The 23,478-nt window shown below is 35.2% G+C and overlaps 1 protein-coding gene across 1 annotated transcript in view; it reads left to right on the top strand.

Moving 5' to 3' along the window:
- Positions 1 to 23,478, top strand: part of ITFG1 (integrin alpha FG-GAP repeat containing 1) — a 236,301-nt gene that overhangs the window by 189,549 nt on the left and 23,274 nt on the right. The window contains exon 14 of the mRNA XM_082676237.1: positions 11,839 to 11,917. Within this exon, the coding sequence (XP_082532363.1) occupies positions 11,839 to 11,917 (79 nt within the window). The remainder of the gene's footprint in view (positions 1 to 11,838; positions 11,918 to 23,478) is intronic.

The raw sequence follows: 23,478 nt of genomic DNA, 5'->3' as shown, positions 1-23,478 counted from the left end.
GTGAAGAGTAACATTCCTTTGTATTTTTTTCAAATCTCCTTAGTACCTGTCATTAAAAAAAAAAAAAAAAGATTCTCATATCTCCTTTTGCATTGTTTATTATTCTTTTGGTTGAAATATTAAAAAAAAAATTTAGCCTTACACAGCTGTATAGTAGAAAAAGAGAATATTTCATATCCTGTTCAGATAACTGATAGTATACCAAAACTCAACAGTGGCAGTTACTTAAAGGTTAGTTGTAATGTGGAATTTGAAACTATATCAGTGAACATTTCCAACTCTGTCACATTACCCATTGGTTATTTAGAAGCCTGTTGTTTAATTTCCACACATTTGTGAATTTCTCAAATTTCTTTCTGTTGTTGGTTTCTAATTTAATTCCATTGTCATCAGAAAACATACTTTGTACAATTTCAGTACTTTTACATTTATTAGGACTTGTTTTATGGTCTCATATATGGTTCCCCTTAGAGAATGTTTCATGTTTGCTTGAGAAGATGTATTCTACTAAAGTTGGGTACAGTGTTCTATACATGTCTACTAGATCTAGTTGATTTCTAGTGCTGTTCAAGTCTTCTTTTTCCTTTTTGATCTTGTGCTTCATTGGTCTATCCATTAATGACACTGCTGTATTTTTAATAATTATAATAGTATCCAACAACCATTATTGTTGAATTACCTGTTTCACCCATCAATTCCTTATGTATTTCAGGCCTGTGTTATTAGGTGTATTTATGTTTATAATTGTTATGTGTTCTTGATAGATTGATGAAACTGTCCTTTTTTATCTCTACTAACATTTTTATCTTAAAGTCTGTTTGTGTCTATTATTAGTATGGCTACTCCAGCTCTCATTTGGTTACTATTTCCATGGTATATCTTTTCCATGCTCTTACTTTCAACCTATTTGTTGTTTTTGAGTTTAAAGTATCTTTTATAGACAGCATACACTTGGATCATGTTCTTCTATCTATTCTGCTAATCTCTGCCTTTTGGTAGCACTATTTAATCCATTTACATTTAATATAATTACTAATTAGGTAGATTTATCTCTGCCATTTTGCTATTTTGTTCCTTATATGTCTTATGTCTTTTTTCTTCCTCTGTTCCACCATTACTGCTCTCTTTTGTATTATATATTTTCTAGAATTTGATTTTAATTCCCTTGTTTTTTGTACTCTATATTTGAAATTATTTTTTTAGTGTTTCCTCTCAGAATTACAGTTTCCATTGTAACTTAGAAAACAATATACTCCATATTAATACCAACTTAGTTTCAGTAGCATAAACAGACTTTGCTCCAATATGCCTCAGTTTACTCCCCCCTCCTTTGTGCTTGTATTTTCATACATGTTACATCTTCATGCATTGTGAGCCCAACAACATGGTTTTTTCATTATTACTTTATGCAGTAATGTTTTAAATTAGATAGGAGAAAAGAGCTACAAACAAACATACATTTATAGCATCTAGTAAATTTACCTATAGTTACCTTTACTGATACTTTTTATTTATTTCTGTGGATTTGAGTTCCTGTCTACTTTCAGTTCAGCCAGAAGAACTCCCTTAGTATTTCCTGTTAGTTAGGTGTGTTAATAATAAATTTTCTCAGTTTTTTTCTCACAGTGTGTTAATTTTCCCTTCATTCTTCAAGGATAATTTTGCTACCTTTTAGATTTCTTGGTTGACTGTCTTTTCCTTTCAACACTTTAAATATTCATCTTACTGTCTTCTGGACTCCTGGGTTTCTGATGAGAAATCAGCTTTAATCTTATTCAGGTTCCCTTGTACATAACAAGTTGCTTATCTCTTGTTGCATTTAAAATTCTCTCTTTGGCTTTCAGTAGTTTGAGTATGATGTACCTTGGTGTGGATCTCTTCAAGTTTATCCTACTTGGTGTTCATTGAGCTTTTAGATGTGCAGTTTCATGTATTTAATTAAATTTGGGCAGTTTCAGACATTTTCACATCACATATTCTTTCTGCCTCTCCTCCCCTCCTTTCCTCTGGGACTCCTATTATTGTTGATATTCTTGATGGTGCCCCACAGGTCTCTGAGGCACTGTTCATTTTCTTTATGTTTCTCATTTTAGTTTCTGTTTCTCACACTGGATAATCTGAATTGACATATCTTCAATTTTATTGATTTCTTCTTTTGCTAATTTAAATCTATTGAGCCTCTCTAGTGAATTTTTTTATTTCAGTTATTGTACACTAGAATTAGTGTGGGATTTTTTGTGTGTATGACTTATATCTCTTTATTGATACTCTATTTTGGTGAGATATTGTTCTCATAATTTCCTTAAATTCTTTACATGATTTCCTTTACTTTCTTTGAACATATTTATAATAGCTGATTTAAAGTCTCTACCTAGTAAGTCAAACATCTGTGCTTCCTTGGGGGAAATTTCTATTGACAGCTTTTTTTTCCCTTTGTATGAAACATACTTTCCTGTTTGTGTGTCTCATAATTTTTTGTTGTTGAAAACTGGACATTATAAATAATGTGTTCACCCTGAAAATCCCCCCCTTAAGTTTGTTGTTATTGCTGCTGTTTGTCCAGTGAGTTTCCTGGATTATTACTATGAAGTCTTTATTCTTTATTGTATATAACCATGAAATCCTTATTCAGTAAGTTTTAATTGTCAGCTGTGAGTGGACACAGTTTTTCTTAAATAAAGGATTGAGAGATTAGGGCCTTCTCAGTTCTTTTGTCTGAAAACAGGTTACACACATGTGTGGACTTCTAGATTCCCAGAAATATATCAGAGGTTTTCAGAGTCCCCTTTGAACATCTCATTCACATTCCAGGAATATGTCGGAGCTTTTCAAAGTCCCCTTTGAACATCTCATTCACATTTTTCCTTTTAAGATTTGATCAACCGCTTATTAGCCCAAATTGATATCACTGTCTCAGGCAGCATCAATAAAAACAATTGCTAATGATTGTTTTTAATAAACTTCCAGTTTGATAGAGCTGTTCACACTGAGCAAGCTCTCAGTCTGGCCAAATAAAGACAAATATTGAGACTGTAGCTTTTCAGGGAACTGCCAGACAAGTCAAATAGTGATAATTCTCTGAGGATGGAACATTAGGGAGATCCGCCCCTCCCTTTGCTGCTAAGCTGTTCATTTTCAAAGCTCCCTTAGTAGCAAAGCTATTGGTCTTCAGGACTACTTCAGAGCTGGGGAGGGGTTATGGGAATAAGGCAGATTAAAAAACAATAAACACTGTTTTACTGAGATTCAGTCGTTTTTCTTAGATACTCCTTGATTCTTGCAAAAAAAAATTTAACAATTTTTGACAGTGTTCTTATTTCTTTTATGTAGACTTTTTTTGGTCCTTACTAGATCTAGAAGTGATTCTCCCCTACTCTATTACTTCAAAATCCATTGGTCTGTCTTGTACTTTAAATGATCTTTCATGTATGCATGGTTTTGTAACATCATGCATTGGCCATTTGGAAAATATTGGTTTACTGAGGTATGCATATCTTCCCAATTTTAACACGTTTCATCACATACTATTTTAAAATCACATTTGTTAATATCACTGCTGATCCCATAAGTAAAGTTTTTAGGTTTTAATGTGTCAGGCTCATGGTGGTGGATACAAGGCTTCCAAAACTCAAATTTCATTTATAAGCTCAAATTTTATCAGTAGCAACAAATACTATCAATTATCATCCCAAAAGTGACATTCAGTTTGTCATTTTCAAGAGAATGTTGGCTAATACCCAAGTCTGAATAACCCATAGTTTAGTGCCACTGCTAATTACCAACCCTTTTACCAATGGGATTTTTGGACTCCAGGGGTCTTTGCACCACATTTTGAGAGAACCACTTTGTAGAGGAATCAAGTCTGGATTTCTGGACCTTGTCTTTTAATATCAGAATGACTGGTGCATGGTGAGAAGTTAACTTCAGCTTTAGGACTCATAACAGACACTTGCTTACCTGATGTTTTTAATTGACTATAGGACAAAAGAGAAAAGCCTATATACATCTGTAAAATAAGATACTATGAATAGGAGTATGAAATTTTCCAAATGTGAATTAGAAAAAAATATTCAAGAATATAATTGGGAAGGTTCACAAAAAACAATACTTATAGCCCAAGATACCAATCTTCCAGTACATAGACTAGACTATGGGTAATAAAATAAATTTGAGGTTATAACACTCTGATAAATATAGCCTCATAAGTATTATCTCCAAGCCTCATTGCAATGAGACAGGTTTAAAGTGTTAAAAGGCATACCCTATTACAAAGAAGCAAACCTAGGAGAGATGAAATAATTTATGTTAAGAAGTGTATACCACATTAGCAATGTTTGTTGCTAAGCATGTGAAGCAACTTACAGCTGGTGGGAGTATAAACTGGTAATACCACCTCAGTAAGAAAAAGAATAGGCACTACCTGGTACAGTTGAAGATACATATATCATATAACTTCACAGTTCTGCCTCTGGGTACATAACCCCTGATAAATGTTTGCACTTGTACATCAGGTGACATACATAAGAATGCAGTGTTTATCATGGCAAAAAAATAAATGGGAACAAGCGTTGATCAACAAAAGAATGAAAAATATTTATGCTATAATCATACAGTGGAATACTTTACAGCCGTGAAAGTGAACTACAGCTACTCATCCTTAATCATGGATGAGTCTCAAATTAATGTATTTTTTAAAAAGTCACAGAAGGATACATATAGTATTATTCCATTTACATAAAAACTTAAAATAGGCATAACCAAATATATTTTAACATTTATGTATATGATAAAACTTATAAAGAAAAAAGTAATAATTGCATGAAGAAGATAGTTGAATAGAAGTTAAACTATGAAGTTAACTGTGATTTGCTTTAAAACTGCATATATATGCAGGAATCAAGATAGCAGAGTAGAACTTGGAGCTCACCTGTCCCCACAAACACATCAAAATTACATCTACCTGTGGAACAATTCCCACAGGAAACTAACTGGAAACTAGCAGAAGAACTCCTAGAAAACCAAAGCTGCAAGAAAGATCTCCGTGGAACCGGGTAGGATGGGAAAAAAAAAGGCATTCGGTTGGGACCTGCACCCCTGGGAGGGATCTGTAAGGAAGAGAAGGTCCACACAGGCCGACCCTTGCCCTGAGGAGCAAGCTAGTTGAGCCACAATTGCGGCATTCCAGTCCTGGGGTCCTGCATGGAGGAGACAAACCCCCTTGCCTGCTGGGAAGTCTGCTGAGATGGACAAAAGGGCTGGAGAAGCCTAGACTCTACTCATAAGGAGTGCACATGTGCTGGCTTGCCAACTATCAGGGCAGAGAGAGCCTTGCACTGGTGGCTGCCACCTTGCTGCCCTTTCCAACTGAAAGGGGCAAACACCCCAGCCCCACTCACTCCACACCACAGCTTGGCATGAAATCTGGGAAAAGATTCAGTCTAGCTATGCAGAGACAGACTGGGGCACAGAAATATTAAAAATCATAGAAGAATACTATGAACAGTTATATGCCAACAAGTTGAACAACCTTCCAAAAAATGGACACGTTTCCAGAAACATACAGCCTGCCAAAATGAGTCAAGAAGAAACAGATAATTTGAACAGACCAATCACTGGAAGTGGAATAGATTCTGTAATTAAAAGAAAAAGAAAAAACTCCCAGCAAACAAGTCCAGGACCAGACGGCTTCACTGGGGAATTCTATCAAGTATACAAAGAACTTACACCTATCCTCCTCAAACTATTCCAAAAATTGAAGAGAAAGGAACACTCTGAAATTCATTCTATGAGGTCACCATCACCCTGATACCTAAACCAAAGACATTACAAAAAAGAAAATTACAGACCAATATCTTTAATGAATATATATGCAAAAATCGTCAACAAAATATTAGCAAACCAAATCCAACAATACAGAAAAAGGATCATACACCATTATCAAGTTTGATTCATTCCAGGGTCACAAGGATGATTCAACATACACAAATCAATCAATGTGGTCCACCACATTAATAAAAGGAAAGACAGAAACCACATATATGATCATCTCAATAGAGGCAGAAAAAGCATCTGACAAAATTGAAAATCCATTCATGATAAAAACTCTCACCAAAGTGGGAGGGAATGTATTTCAACATAATAAAAGCCATTTATCACAAACCCAGAACCAACATAATACTCAGTGGTGAAAAGTTAAAAGCCTTCCCACCAAATTCAGGAACAAAACATGGATGCCCACTCTCACCACTTCTATTCAACATAGTATTAGAAGTCCAAGCCATAGCAATCAGACAGGAAAAAGAAATAAAAGCTATCCACATTGGAAGGGAAGAGGTAAAACTGTCACTATTTGAGAGGACATTATACTCTATGTAGAGAACCCTAGTGTCTCCACAGAAAAACTATTAGAACAAATGAATGAATTCAGCAAGTTAGCAGGATACAGGATTAATATATAGAAATCTGTTGCATTTCTTTATACTAATAATGAAATATCAGAAAGAGAAAGTTAAAAAAAAATCCCATTTAAAATTACATCAAGGGCTTCCCTGGTGGCGCAGTGGTTGGGAGTCCGCCTGCCGGTGCAGGGGATGCGGGTTTGTGCCCCGGTCCAGGAGGATCCCACATGCCGCGGAGCGGCTGGGCCCGTGAGCCATGGCCATTGAGCCTGCGCGTCCAGAGACTGTGCTCCGCAGCGGGAGAGGCCACAGCAGGGAGAGGCCCGCGTACGGCAAAAAAATAAACAAAATAAAATAAAATTACCTCAAAAAAATAAAATATTTAGGAATAAACTTAACCAAGGTGGTGAAAAACCTATATGCTGAAAACTATAGAACACTGATAAAGAAACTGAAGATGATTCAAACAAATGGATAGATATCCCATGCTCTTGGATTGGAAGAATTAATAATGTTAAGACAGCCATACTGTCCAAAGCAATATGCAGATTTAATGTGATCCCTATCAAAACACCCATGACATTTTTCACAGAACTAGGACAAATAATCCTAAAATTTATATGGAAGCTCAAAACACCCAGAACTGCCAAAGCAATCCTGAGAAAGGACAATAAATCTGGAGGTATAACCCCCCCAGACTTCAGACCATACTACAAAGCTAAAATAATCAAAACAACCTGGTATTGGCACAAAAACAGACACACAGATTAATGGAATAGAATAGAGAGTCCAGAAATGAGCCCACCCACCTATGGTCAGTTAATCTACTACAGAGGAGGCAAGAATATACAATGGAAGCTGGAGGGACCAAAAGCTAGTACAATAGCCTTTGCCTCCCTCCTCAGCTTCTAAACTTATCAGACGCAGGTGAAGAGAGGAAGAAAGAAAACCAGAATATTCCTGGACTGCAAGAACCTGACCAATCACTGACAGCCACAAGCCTGCTGCCTCCACTGCATCCTGTCTGCATGTGATGGGTGTGCTCCTGATTTAACGCCTCTCTCTCTCCCCTCCCCCCCTTTTCTTCTTCCTCTTCCCCTTTCTCCTCCTCCTCCTCCTCCCACGCCCCCTCTGCCTTCCTCCTCCTTTTCCTCTTCTTCTTCACCTCTCTCTCTCTCTCTCATTCTACAGCGTGCTGTGGGTTTGTGCTAATAAATTTGAGAATGTTCGGGTTCTGTCATCTCAGAGTGACAACTGGACAGAGGAGGAATCACAGAGAGGTTTCATATCAATTAAGACCTGTGTTGAGTATCTCTAAAGAACGGTCCAAAGTGAGCAGTTCTTAAAGACTCTTTCCTGGGGACAACAATGGATTACGGTCCATCCTGTCTCAAGAACTCCTGATTAATAAATGAATCCAGGTCCCACCCCACCCCAGAAACTGGGTGGGCTTTTTTTTGCTTCCTGAAGCTCCCACCAGTCCATTGGCTTCAGGGAGTGCGTGTGCTGTGGGAGGCCTCCATCCCATCTGAAGCAAGGAAAGTAACGGCCCAACACAAATTCTTCCAACAGGACTCTTTACTGAACGTACACACTACCCCAGGAAGAAGTACCAGCATGGAAAACTACTTTAAGTCACAGAAGCCGAAGGAGCTAAAATTTAGCATCGCACAGTTTTCTGTGAGATGTATGTGCAGGATCAGCAAGCATGGGAAATTGGAACCAACCCCTGCAGGGATTGCCTTGGGCTACAATCCAATTGCCTTGGATTCTATAAGAAAAATCCCTTTGAGAGAGCGTCCCATTCAAAATTTATTCATATGTAGCTTAAAAGCTACCCAGGTTGTCCTATCACCTGCAGCAATTATTCACATGCAAGGGAGCCAAGAAAGCATATCCTACTTTGAAGGTCAAAGAATCCCAAAAATACAGGAAAGGTGTGTTTTGGGGGACAGTGATAATAGTGTTCAATTTGTGGGATAAGACCAAATTATAAAGTTGTTATTTTAAAGAGCTTTTAAATGCTACACAGGTTGAACTGCCAGCATCCTGAAGAATTATAAATACAGCTTCATGTTTTTGTGAAAATGCCATATATTCATTTCAAAAAGTGCTTGGTTCCAGTTTTATTATCAGTGCCTGTCAGTACAGCACAATGTTTAAGAGTGTGGACCCTGAAACCAGACTACCTACGTTTGATTCCTAACTGCTACTTACTAGACATGGGGCCCTGTGCAAAGCCCTCATTTTTCTCATCTCGAAAATGGATAAAACAGACTGTTGAGCCAATGCATATAAAGTTGTTACTACTGTATCTGGCATACTGTAGATGTTCAATAAACTTTGGCTATTATTATGATTGTTTCTAGGAATCTAAAATTCTCAGCATATTCACTGAGATCAGGGTAATACTAAAGACAGTTCATTGAGACCTGGTAAATGCTATAAATGCACAGTGAATTCTTCACTTAAAGCTCTACCAATATTCAGTGCCTGAACACAATCCTCACTTCTCTAGCTGGGACACTGCGTTTTGATGGTATTTGATCATGACATCAGAAGAGACTAAATTCACAGAAAGACTTAGAAATTCCACTTGCTCGTAAAATAGGATAACTGAATAAAAAAAGTATAAAATTTATTTAGACTTCCACACCAGCTCTATTTTATCCTCCAAAAGGAGTGTTTTAGGGTCAATTTCACTAAAAATTAAATTTATTAAGGGAGATAATTCAAGCAGTTATGCTAATTAACAAGTGTTAGAGCCATAAGATTAGACAGTTGGCTTAACACTGTCTATGTTGTCCAGATAATTAGATGAAAACTTTCCTTTTATTTATTCCATTAGCCCAGCTAATTTATGGTAATTCCCTATAGCCTTCTTGCCTATAGATTTATTTTATGGATCTAAGAGACCTAGATTCTATATAAAAATTAAACAACTGGGGATTTCAGAAGCAACATGAAAAATATATATATGTATACAGTAGAGAAAAGACAGTCTCTTCAACAAGTGGTGTTGAGAAAGCTGAACAGCTGCATACAAATCAATTACAACACTCCTCAAACCATACACAAAAATAAACTCAAAATGGCTTAAAGACTTAAATATAAGACATGACACCATAAAACCAGAAAAGAACATAGGCAAAACATTCTTTGACATAAATCATAGCAACATTTTCTTAGATCAGTCTCTCAAAGCAAAAGAAATAAAAAGAAAAAGAAATGGAAACTAATCAAACTTAAAAGCTTTTGCACAGCAAAGGAAACCATCAACAAAATAAAAAGACAACCTATATAATGGGAGAAAATATTTGCAAATGATGTGACCAACCAGTACTTAATTTCCAAAATATACAAACAGCTCATACAGCTCAATAGCAAAAAAACAACCCAATTAAAAAATGGGCAGAAGACCTAAGTAGACATTTCTCCAAAGAAGACCTACAGGTGGCCAACAGGCTCGTGAAAAGATGCTCAACATCACTAATTATTAGAGAAATACAAATCAGAACTACAATGAGGTATCACCTCACACCAGTCAAAATGACCATCATCAAAAAGTCTACAAATAGTATATGCTGGAGAGGGTGTGGAGAAAAGGGAACCCTCCTACACTGTTGGTGGGAATGTAAATTGGTGCAGACACTGTGGAAAACAATATGGAGGGTCCTTAAAAAACTAAAAATAGAACTACCATATGATCCAGCAATTCCACTCCTGGGTATATATCTGGAAAAAATGAAAACTTTAATTCAAAAAGATACATGTACCCCAGTGTTCATAGCAGTACAATTTACAATAGCCAAAACATGTACAATAAATAACCCAATCAACAGACAACTGGCTTAAGAAGATGTGGTGTATATACATACAATGGAGTATTACTCAGCAATAAGAAAGAGCGAAATATTGCCGTTTACAGTAACATGGATGGTCCTAGAGAATATTATACTTAGTGAAGTAAGTCAGACAGAGAAAGACAAGATATCATTTCTATGTGGAATCTAAAAAATAATACAAATGAATCTATATAAAAAACAGAAACAGATTCATAGACGTAGAAAACAAACTTAAGGTTACCAGAGGAGAGAGGAAGCAGGGAATTTTATTCAATATCTTGTTTTTAATAACCTTTAAAGGAATATATGGGAAAAAATAGCTGAATTACTATGCTGTACTCCTGAAACTAACACAATATACTTCACTTTTTCAATTATACTTTAATTTTTTTAAAAACATGCATATCTAAAGAAAAATGCTTTCTTTTGCCTATCTACAAACAGCAATATAGATATAGAATTTTGGTAATTCTTTCATGGAAGTAGTATGTTGTACAAAGCATAATATTCTTCTTTCTACATAAAAGTACTTCATTAACAAGTTTGCTTTTATTTTTTGTGTGATAGTCTATTATGAAACTTATTCAATTAGTAATATCTTATGAGTAATTCCATTCTTGTAGCAACCTGTTTTCTCATGGTCATTGAAACAAATGGATTTCTAAAGTTCTTAAAATATCAATCAGGTTATTGTAGAATCAATGAAATTAATTAATTTCTTGTCTGTCATCTTGAAGGAAATCATTTGTAGTGCATAATTAAACTATCTAAACTTCTTTATTAACTTTTCCCTACTTTATTGGGAAGCACAGTAGAATTTTTAATTCTGCAAAGTGTTCAAAGCATTTCTTGATCATTTTCTCATCTCTTCTTAGGATACCCATTGCAGACATTGGTTTCTTTGTACCCCATTTAATTAACTTTGATTTCTAAAGGGAATAAATCATTGTATCAAGGTGTGAGGAATGTTCCAGAAATAGGGAACAATACACAAGTTGGAGATAAACCTCACCATTGTAACTAGGCTCTGCCAGTGATGTTTTCCTTGAGTGGAAAATAATGTATTCTCTAAGTCTAGTGCAGGAGATAAAAATGTTTTGGAACTACTCAGCAATATTTTTTATTCTTTTATGATTATTATGGATGGATTTTATTTATTTTTGAGAAATTTTATTTATTGAGAAAATGTAAACTATGCCCAGTCTGTTCCAGAAGGGAAAAGCAATGCTATGTTCAACAGAAATGTCATAATAAAACTATTCCAGGTGGGACCAAAAGTCGTAAAGAAAATTTTGCCTAAAATACTTATCCTTATGTAATAAGAAAAAGACATGATTAGATCTTAGAAATATCTAATAAAATTAATGAACTGTATAAATACAACTATCAAATCATTTAAAGTGTTAAGAATTTTCTACTAATACAGGGTGTTTTTAATAGATAACACTGGTTATCTGTTTATGAACATGTTCTCTAAGTAACTGCCATCTATGTAAGAATTTTATGGAGGAGTGTTTACTTTTGTAATAGATTTGCCAGAAACTTCAAATGATGCACTTACTTTCCAAGGCTTAACTATTTCTTTGTTATTGCAGCCCTTTGGAGTGAATCAGCCTGGACCTTATATCATGTATACAACTGTAGATGCAAATGGATATCTGAAAAATGGTTCAGGTAAGACTTGATATGCATAATAGCACCTTTAATCAATATATTAATGAAGTAAACTGGATGACAAAAATTATCATCATGTTTTCACATTCTTTATAAAATCTTCACTTTTTATATTGTATGTTGTCTTTCTGTATACTTACATCAGTAGATTACAAAAGGTCCTCATGACAAATATATTAACATTAAATTCTTCGTATATCCCTGTTGTATGGAGCCACATAATTATCCTTATTTTTCAGTTGAAGTAACAGAGAGATTGGGAGCATTTACTTCAGTTATCTTGATCAAAGTATGAAATAGTAAATTAGTTAACAGAGCTCGTCTTAGAAGAAGTAAAAATTAGGACTCCAATCTACTCCTAGATTAATCCTAGCTTCTTCATATGTGGACTAGAAAACTAGAAAATCCTAGTTTTTTCATATGTGGAATATTATGCAGATTTATATAATATTATGTAATCATATGTTTTGATATATGATTATAAAGAAAAATCTTGTTTTACATTTGAATAAAGGGAAATGCAATCAATCAAGACAAAAGGGAAATAAGACTAAGCAAAGGATGTCTGATCTTGACAGATGGCTAGCTGGCTGAGATACGATCCAAATCACCATAAATACAACTGTGAACATTTCAATTCTCTCAGGAGGAAAAGGAATCCTAACAATTCATATGCTTCTTTGAGAGTGCTAGAGTCCTAACCATGAAGAAGTACGTGTAAACAGAGCTACTGTTACTCTCCATTGTTAAATGAACTAAAAAAAGGGAAGAACTCATTATATAGCCATTTTCATTTTATATAATGGCATAACATAACATACCAGAGTGCATTTCCTTTTAAGCTAACTGTACACATGTAATACTGTCATCATGCTACTGCATCAGCACAGAAACATTCCATGAAACAAAAACTGAAAAATTCAAGGAGAAATTTACAGACTCAATTACAGCTTACCCTTGAACAACATGGGAGGTTAGGTACGCCAACCCTCTGTGTAGTTAAAAATCTGCCTATAACTTATAGTTGGCCCTCATTCCTCCGTATCCTCCAGTTCAACCAAGTGTGAATTGTATAGTACTGTAGTATTTACTATTGAGAAAAATCTGCATATGAGTGCAACTGTGCAGTTCAAACCTGTGTTATGCAAGGGTCAACTGTATAGTCAAATACATTAATGTACCACTGTCAGTCAAGGAAACTTAAAATAAATCTGGATATAGTTGATTTGAACAAATTACTTATTTACATTTTAATTCATATATATATTAAACTGTATATAAAAGATTCCAGGACCAGCGGGTTTTATTTTTTATCAGTTAACACTTTGAGACTTTCAAGATGCACATAATTTTAGTTCTAGATTAGATGTTTCGGAATGCAGGGGGAAAAAAGATCAAGTTACTTATTTCATTTCATGAAGCTAGTATAACTTCATAAAGCTAGTATAATTTTATGGCTAATATACAAAGCCATTATACCCAAAAGCAAAAACTTAGCTGACTGGTGAATTATCAATCAAAACTGCTATCTAAAATACTAACAATTTAAATTCATCTGTATTTTGAAAGAATTACTTACTTAAGACCATCAAGTAGGTGATTACCTCGGGAATGCACTGATGGTTTAAAATGGGGAAAATTTCTTTAATATCATAACAGTAAATCAATTTTTTAAAGATTTGCCTCCCTCTTTTTTTTTTCATATAATGTATATTGTGTAAATCTTTCCATGTCTGTTCATCTAGCTAGTCCTAATTTTTTTTAATTGAAGTATAGTTGACTTATAGTGTTATATTAATTTCAGATGTACAACATAATGAATCAATATTTTTATAGATTATATTCCATTTAAAGTCATTATAAAATATTGCTTACATTTCCTGTGCTGAACATTATATTCTTGTATCTTATTTATTTTATACCTAGTAGTTTTTAACTCTTAATTCCCATCCCCTGTCTTGCCTCTCTCACCACCACTCTTCCCTCTGGTAACCGCTAGTTTGTTCTCTATCTATGAGTCTGTTTCTGTTTTGTTGTATTCATTTGTTTGTTTTATTTTTTAGATTCCATATATGTAGAAACATACAGTATTTGTCTTTCTCTATCTGACTTACTTCACTAAGCATAATATGCTCAAAGTCCATCCATGTTGTTGCAAATGGTAAAATTTCATTCTTAGTTCTAGTTTCTTTTGGAATTGTTTTGTATGTAGATACAGTAACTGGATAATTTGCTGGGGGGGGGGTTTCAATATAACAATACAACAGTAAAGATCTATGTGATATATTTTTGTGCAGTTAAATGAATAATTCTCACTTCATAGAAAAAAATCTAGAAAAATACTCATCAAACTGTAAACATTTATCTTGGAAGACCAAGATTTCAAGAGATTCACTTCCTATTTGGTACATTTCTATAACTATTTACTACTTTTAGTCCTTTTTATTTTTTTATTTTATTTCATTTTATTTTTTTTGCGTTACGCGGGCCTCTCACTGTTGTGGCCTCTCCCATTGCGGAGCACAGGCTCCGGATGCGCAGGCTCAGCAGCCATGGTGCACGGACCCAGCTGCTCTGCGGCATGTGGGATCTTCCCAGACCGGGGCACGAACCCGCATCCCCTGCTTTGGCAGGCGGACTCTCAACCACTGCACCACCAGGGAAGCCCCCTTTTTATTTTTAAAAGATAAATTTTACAGCAAATTGAAACCTACCAAAGATTAGATATAGAAGATATTTTTTAATCAGTGATTGTTGTTCACAATATATATTTATTGAATCTCTACTACAAACTAGGCATTGGTACCTAGTAGGATATCTTATTAGATGCTAAAAACCCATTCAATAATATTCACTACACATTGCTGTTTTTTTAAGTAAATGGAAAAATATTTCCTTAGCATGATTGCTTTTTAATTTACTCCAAAACAATAATGGAACATTGAGTTTATTCTCACTCAATTATATATTTACTTCTTCCCTGGATTAGGAAGGAATTTGTAAGCAAAGTAGAAACGCAAAGTAGAAAATATCTGTAGAAAAGATAAATGCATAAATCAAATGAACGCATACATTTTCATTGCAAAAAATCATAAACAAAGATAAAAGACTATAGCAAACTGGGAAAATCTAAATGTCTAACAATTGAGAAATAATAAGTTATGATATCTTATAATAATTTCCAGCCTACAAAATATTTTAGAATAATTTTTGATGAAATGAACAGATGTTTATGGTATAACACTTGGGAAGGAGGCACATCTGTGTGCGTAATCCAAATTGTGTGGGTGTGGGTGTGGAGTTTTTAAGTGAACCCATGTATAGGAAAAATATAAAAACAAAATGACATAGAAACGTTACCAGGAATACCTCTTGGTTGTGGGATTTTGTTCTTTATTTTTTGCATTTTAGTTTATACACTGATCATATATTGCTTTTAATTTGAGAAATATGTTAATAATAAGTAATCATAAATATTTTTAAAAGATTTCACACATATGCTATATTTCATGCATAAATATATGTTCTAAACAGGGAAGTGGCACTTAATTTAATTGATTTAGGAAGTACTATTATGAAAACCTGCCCCAAATTTTAAAGGATGAAAATTACTAGTTTAAATGTTAATTAAGCATGTTGAAGTCTAAAGAAAAATTACTTGGTTAAACTATACCTTCCAACCCATACAGCCCCACTAGTAGAGAACTTTCCACTCTACGAAGAGAACGACCACATATGAATACTTCAGAAACTGTAACCCTGGTTTTCTTATAGAGCAGCTAAAGGTCACTACTCATTAGTGGATCATGAAATGAATTTAATGGGTTCTGTTAAGGGCTTTTTATTTAAAAGAATAAAAGGTAGAAAATATCAAGTGTATCCTACATTTAGTATTGTTTCACGAAAGCTTTATTTTAGGGTTTGTGTATCTGTGTCCTTACTGGGTGGTGACATAAAATGTAGTTTTTACTGTGGGCTGTGATCAAAAAAGTTTGAAAGCCACTGCCAGAGACAATAACATGCCTTAGTGTTATTCAGAAAAGGCCTGGCCTAATTATCCTTTCTGCTTGTAGACAGATCTTATTGTTAACAAATACTCTGTGGTCTTACTCCACTTCCTAGCAAAGCGTGAATAGCCAAATGTTATTAGACAGTTATATTACAGAGGAGTCATTAATTTTCTAAATAACCATTTACTACTCTTGTAAATTAGCCAGAGACCTGCAATAAGTACCCGAATTTCCTAAATAATATTTAATAAGAACTTAGTAGATAGGAGCATGTAGGGCAAATTGTATGGATTAGGGAGTTGTTGGTCATTTCTAAATAATAACACTATTAGACCAAGAATTGTTTTCTACCTCTTAAATTGCTTATTTGGCCCTGCTGTTATAAAATCATTTCCCTTTAGTCCTCTAATGTTACTATTTGTTAACATATCTGAGAAAAGCGTAAGTAACCTTTAACTACTGTGCACTCTTCATCATATGCTTCAAATATAAGAGCAGTTAAAATGTATGGTAGACTGATATGAAAGGGCAAAAAAGCATTTGGATTAGGTATAACAAAATTCATATTGATGGTAAACATTAGATTATTGAGAAAAAATGATTTGTTGTAACATATAAGCACATTGTCTTTCTATAATTTTAACCTTTCAGGTTTCTCCATTTTAATCAGTAATTGTCAATTACATCTTCCAGTGTCAAAACACATTTTATTCTTTATGTTCATTTCTCACAAAACACATTTTATTCTTTATGTTCATTTCTCATTCTTTATGTTCATATTCTTTATGTTCATTTCGCATATTTTCTGAAATTATCTTCAAAGTATAGTCATGTTCCATTATTCCACACATAATTATCCATAAAAGAATTTTTTTAGTCTTGAGTCATTTTATTTTAATTACTCATCACATTTTAAATTCTCATACCCAAAAATTTTAGCTTGAGCAATACTTATTCAGGCATATTTTTGTGTCAAAAATCATAATTCATAACAAGATAATGGAAATAGTTGTTATGCCCTGCTGGATTATCCATGACATTCTTCTTATCTGAAAGAATGAATTCTTGCAAGAAGAATCATTCCCTTTCCTTACCTCACACCAAGTAAAGACCTCACAGGAATAGTCAAGTCCACAGAGATAAAGATGAGGGCATGGCGAATAATGATTTTTTTTTTTTCACTGCAATGAAAGAGAGAAAGGGAAGGAGGGAAAATATGGTATAGTTCTAAGCAGTACTGATACATCCTCTTCATTTAATTGTAAATTGAATTAATTAATTACAAGAAATACAGAGAGTCTGAGAAACTGTAAGGAAGTTTACAAATTATTCAGCTATTCAGCAATTAGAAATCCCATCTACACAGATGCAAGTGGGTCACAGTCATATTCTGGAAAACCGAAAGAAAGAAAATAAGAAACTGTAGTGCCGGGCTTCCCTGGTGGCACAGTGGTTAAGAATCTGCCTGCCAATACAGGGGACACGGGTTCAAGCCCTGGTCCGGGAAGATGCCACATGCCGCGGAGTGGCTGGGCCCGTGAGCCATGGCCGCTGAGCCTGCGCGTCCGGAGCCTGTGTTCCGCAACGGGAGAGGCCACAAGAGTGAGAGGCCCGGGTACCGCAAAAAAAAAAAAAAAAAAAAAAAACTCATAGCAGCCAAAAAACATTTTAAAAAAAAGTATAAAATATATTCATCATCCTCAAAAAGTCTGTAATTTATTTGGAGAGTAAAAACAAGAAAAAACAAGATGATAAGCCATTAATTAAAGATTTTTAGAAGACTAGTAACTTTCTGGAAGATGACTGACTTCACTATTCACAGGCCCCTTCTATAAGACTTAGGTGTCTAGAGTGTGGAGTCTTAAAAAAAGACTAGGATTCCATATCATTACCTATAAGACTTCGTAAAAATTTGATATCCTTCTCCTTATTTGCCTGGATAACTGAACATGACACTTTGCCAGGTGCTATGAATGTGCAAAAATATCAAGACGTTGTTACTTTATATTTCAAATATCAAGAACTTTATATTTCAGGAGCTAGACATAGGTTTTTGTTTTGTTTTGTTTTGCGGTATACGGGCCTCTCACTGCTGTGGCCTCTCCCGTTGCGGAGCACAGGCTCCGGACGCGCAGTCTCAGCGACCATGGCTCACGGGCCCAGCCGCTCCGCAGCATGTGGGACCCTCCCAGACCGGGGCACAAACCCGTGTCCCCTGCATCGGCAAGCAAACTCTCAACCACTACGCCACCAGGGAAGCCCGACATAGGTATTTTAAAGTGTCTTCTTAAATAGTAATTACAAAGCAATAAGTATCAAATTAATGGCAACAATAAGTACAATAAGAACTCAAAGAAGAGGCCATTGTGGACTGACTGACAGGTGACATTTTTGTGAAGGAAGTCTTCCTTTGAAGGATTGGTGTATAATATGGATCAGAAATGAACAAGAAGTAATATAGATTTAGCATTAGCAAAGTCAAAACATGAAAAATGTAATTTTATTTGGAGCAACACAAAAAGGAAATAATTTGACAGTCAATAAAGAAAATCTTGTTCTGTTTTTTAAAAACAACACACAAATGCTATAATATCTTTGAATATTTTCTTTTTATTTTCATAAGTGCATTGAGGAAAAACTCTAGTATCCCATTGGTTTTATGTAGTTGCTTTAGTGTTTTTGTATAGCTTGGCAAATGGCCTGGAATTTAGTATAGATTGGTCTTTACACAAAATATTTCTTATTTTAAAATTTAATTCAGTGAGCAGTTTACTAACCATTATAATACATTTTTACTTAATTGTGTACATTTATAAAAAGTAGCAATTTAAAATATGAATGCTACTTAATTTATTTCAAGATTTTATATTTTTTTAAATCAATAAACAATGTAAAATAGGCCTGGTTGCCCATTTCTTGAAATATATTTTAAAATAAAGAAAAGAAAGAAAAAACAAATGAATGAAAAATCTCTGTTTAACAAGTACGGTACTGGGGACTTCTGGTTTCCGGTCCAACATGTAAAGAGCTTGGAAATCATACTCCCATCCTCCCTTCCATTCCCACCCCTGCCCCAGCCAAATGATGACCAAAATGAAAATCAACAACTCTTCTTAGATCCATTAGAGAATTGAAGACACTGGGCAAACGGCAGCCCCCAAAACTGGAAAGACAGACAAATGCATAAAATGGCAGCTTACCAGAGCAGAAGCCACAGCTAGGGCCAGCTACTGGCAGGAACACTTAAAGGGTAATTCTGGGGGCTCAGTTTGAGACTAGTTTAAGAGATTAAAAACTCCTACCTTTGGGGACCCAAACTTTCAATATTTTTACCTCTGTGAGCCACACAGGTTCTCAGGGTCAAGATCTAAGAAAAATCCTCTTGTGCTTCTGTCAGGAGAAAGGGGGAAAATAAACATTTTCAAATACTCCCAGAGCTACAGTTCTTCTTAACAAAGGCCTGCCCTCAAGGGAAATTATTTTACGAAAACCTAACCAACTTTCCTTTTTACCAGAGCCTAACTGACTTGGTGGTAATGAATATCCAGCTCTAGCCCCCCTAATTTAGTCTTCCTGTCTCACCTTCATAGGTGAGAGGGGAAAAGACCTGAGAAGCACTTATGAAAGTCACAGCCCAGGGTCATAGGCTCACTAAAAAACTGAGACCTAATCACAGGACTAGAGAACACTTACCCACCCCCTACATCTTACCACCACATCAATCAGGCTCCTATAAAACAACAGGGGAGCAAGGTTCAAACCCTATTTAAAAAGGAAACCCAAAGATAACAGAAGAGACAAAAACAAGGACACTACAGGAAATTTTAGCCTCCGACACCTACAGCTACAGCAACCAGTAAATGCAATCTAATTCATAGCCAGATAAACATAAAACCTCACACTAAAGACCTGTTTACCTTAGTTCTTTTTGCTTGATACATCATGTCCAGCTTTCAACAAAAAATTACAAGGCATGCTAAAAGGCAAAAAAACAAAACAAAAAACCCCCACATTTTGAATAGATAAAGCAGGCATCAGAACCAGACTCAGTTATGACAGAGATTTTGGAATTATAAGACTAAGAATTTACGGTAACTATGATTAATATCCTAAGGGCTCAAATGGAAAAAAAAAAAAAAAAGGAAATGCTAGAAAACAAAATCACTGCAACAGAAATGAAGAATTCCTTTGATTGGCTCAGCAGCAGCTTGTACATGGCCGAGGAAAGAATCAGTGAGCTCGAAGATGTCAATAGAAACTTCCCAAACTAAAGAGCAAAGAGAAAAAGGAATAAAAAATATAGTTTATCTTAATGAATATTGAAGTGCAAACTGCTACACTAGTGGCCCCAATGACTCATAATATAGTCTCCTTCCACATTGACTGTGCTTAACCAAGGGGACATCAGCAAACATGACACAAGTATAGCCTTGATAAGCTCTTAGACTTTGAGACTTACCCTCTTGGGATGCTGCCCTGAGATCTGCCCAGTCTAGTCACCTTAAGAATGAACGATTGTAAGGAGAGATGCCTACTCGGGCCTCCCAGCTGACCTGCCAGCTGAATGCAGCCATGTGAGTCAGCCCAGCCAACCCACAGAATCATGAGAAAGAAACTGGTATGGTTGTAAGCCACTAAGCTTTGAGTTGGTTTGTTATACAACAATAAATAATCATTAGAAGGAATGTATTCTGTTTGCTTAAGAGCCAAATATAAAAGAATTTACAGAGATGAACCTGTCAACAGTATTAAAAAGGTATGTTTGAGAAGTGCAGACTTGAGTAGACAGTAAAGGGAAAGAAGTGGAGAGAAGGAGAAGTTGAAAGCTTAAGCGTTTAAGAGAATGTGCTTACTGACATTTCACAACTTTAATCACGTCCTCTAGGAAAAAGGTACATGTGAAATAAGTGACTTTAGTAAAGGAAAAATTCAAGGTATATTTGTGTTTTGTGTATGTTGATAGCCAAGAATTGCATCTAGGTCTCTCCAAGTTGACTAACATGTGACAGATACCTAGTCTAATAAACATTTGTTTTTAATGTTTCACTAAAAATAACCTATCTTGCAATTTGTAACTAAAAACACTGCCTCTCACCTTCGATTTATAAAGTAGCTATGTGTCTTTTATCCCTATTTCAGAACTAAAACAGTTTTACTCCCTTGTGGTTTTCGTCACCACCAAAAAACACAGCTCATAGCAAAATGCCGTGGCCTATGGGTTTGCCTCTCAAAGAGGTATAGATCTCCAACTTGAAAAATAAAGTGCACTAAAGCACAAGCCAAGCTTTCCCATTTAGCTAATTTATACCACACAGTCCACTTTGGAAACCAGAGTTTATCTTTTTAATCCAGAGAGTGACAGCTGGAACATAATTGCACATAACCTCAGAAAAGTTTACCTCCTTAATACAACTCTGTACAGGAGCACTGACCATTAAATTAGACCTCCACAGGCAATAGCACCCAATGCAGTTTGGCTTTATGAGAGTTGTAGATTTATTTTATTGTTTCCCTTTGCATTATTTTTTCATGCATTGGCAATGGCTTTTATCATTCCTTCATTAGGTGCTATGTGCATTAAGCTCTAGAAAAGCAATTATCAAAATCAAACTACTCAGTTTCTCAAAAAGTTAAGCATAGAGTTACTGTATGAACCATTAATTCCACTCCTACGTATATTCCCAAGAGAATCGAAAATATATGTCACACAAAAACTTGTACATCAATGTTCATAGCAGAATATTCATATTCATAATAGCCAAAAAGTGTAATAAGCAAACCAAATGTCCATCAACTAATAAATGGATAAACCAACTGTGGCATATCAATACAATAGAATATTATCCCATTAAAAACATGAAGCATGCTATAACATGGATGAACCTTGTAAAACATTATTCTAAGTTAAAGAAGCCAGATACAAAAGGCTGCATATTACATGATTCCATTTATATGAAATGTCTAGAATAAGCAAATCCATAGAAATAGAAAGGAACTTGCAGGTGAGGGTTACCAGGAACTGGGCCAGAGAAGAAATAAGAAGTGACTGCTAATGGGTCCAGGGTTCCTTTTTGCGGTGATGAAAATGCTCTGGAATTAGTGGTGACAGTTGTACAACCTTGTGACTATACTAAAAACCACTGAATTGTACACTTTAAATTGGTGGACTTTGTGGCATGTGAATTATATATCAATTTAACAAAAGGAAAAAAACTACTCACATTCTAAATTTATAGCTGGGAAGTAGGTTGACAGGTAAAGCTTGAACCAGTGTTCTAAGCTTCCTGATTTATTCCAAAAGAGAAATCAGAAAAACTTCTATGAAAAAATGATGTTATACTGTTTTTCAGGAACTAATATCAAGTTGAAATTCAACCTAAGAAAAAAACAGAAAATATGAGGAATGATTATATAATAATAAAAATAACAAATAACATTTGTAGTTTTGCAGTTTTAAAAGCATTTTTATATACATTAAAAGTTAGGGCTTCCCTGGTGGCGCAGTGGTGGAGAGACCGCCTACCGATGCAGGGAACACAGGTTCGTGTCCCAGTCTGGGAAGATCCCACATGCCGCGGAGCGGCTGGGCCCGTGAGCCATGGCCACTGAGCCTGCGCGTCCGGAGCCTGTGCTCCACAACGGGAGAGGCCACAACAGTGAGAGGCCCGCATACCGCAAAAAAAAAAAAAAAAAAAAAAGTTAAGTACTGTTGTTGTAATTGTCTCATAAAACCCATTCAATAGGTGGTATTGTAATTCTGATTTTATAGATGAGGAAACATTCAAGTTGTATTTTTCTGTTGTTGTATGTTTAAGCATCCCCAGGTCAAGATTTGTCTTTTTCATCTCTGTAAAAGGCATACAGTGTGCATTCAGCAAAAGTTAAGGTGAATGAATAAACAAATTAAGGCTTAGGGAGGGCAAGGGACTTTCTAAAGATCAAACAAAGCAGTGTGGAATACTGTCTTTGGCATTCAAATCCTGTGTGCTTTCCATAATATCACATCACAGGTCTCCTGTGTTAAGGAACACATTTGTTCAAGTTCCAGCCTTTAAGCTGATATCAGTTATTTTAATTCAAAGCCAAAATGGAGGTCTTCAACAGCAGTCATTGATATGACATATTATTAGACCTCAAAGAAAACTAAAGTTAAACAACTGTACAAACTTTACTTTGTTGTTTACTACCAAACCTTCAGGTTAGTAGAGCAGACATTTACCAAGTGCCTGATATGTGTCAGCCACTATACTGGGCCCTAGGAATGCGGCATAGAAATGATTAAGTCACTAGATTGGAAGCACCTAAGCACCTCTTCTTATGGAACTATTTTCAGTCTAGTAAGAGGTTCTTCCACATATTTCATCACTTTATCCTTGTCAGTTATCTAGAAGCTGAGTTCAGAAATAAGTCAGAATACTCCAAAGGATTAAGTCAGACGTCAGTGGATTCCTTTACTCTCCATTATAAGCCACCTATTGACTACCAGGAAAAGAAGCCAACCATTGTTTTAAGAAAATTTCTATAAATTGCTACAATCCTAACTTCTGAAAT

Source organism: Grampus griseus, assembly GCF_964374135.1.
Source record: "Grampus griseus genome assembly, chromosome: 19".
Taxonomy (NCBI): Eukaryota; Metazoa; Chordata; class Mammalia; order Artiodactyla; family Delphinidae; genus Grampus; species Grampus griseus.
The sequence above is the reverse complement of the archived record's forward strand: the minus strand, read 5'-3'. Positions and strand labels throughout refer to the sequence as shown.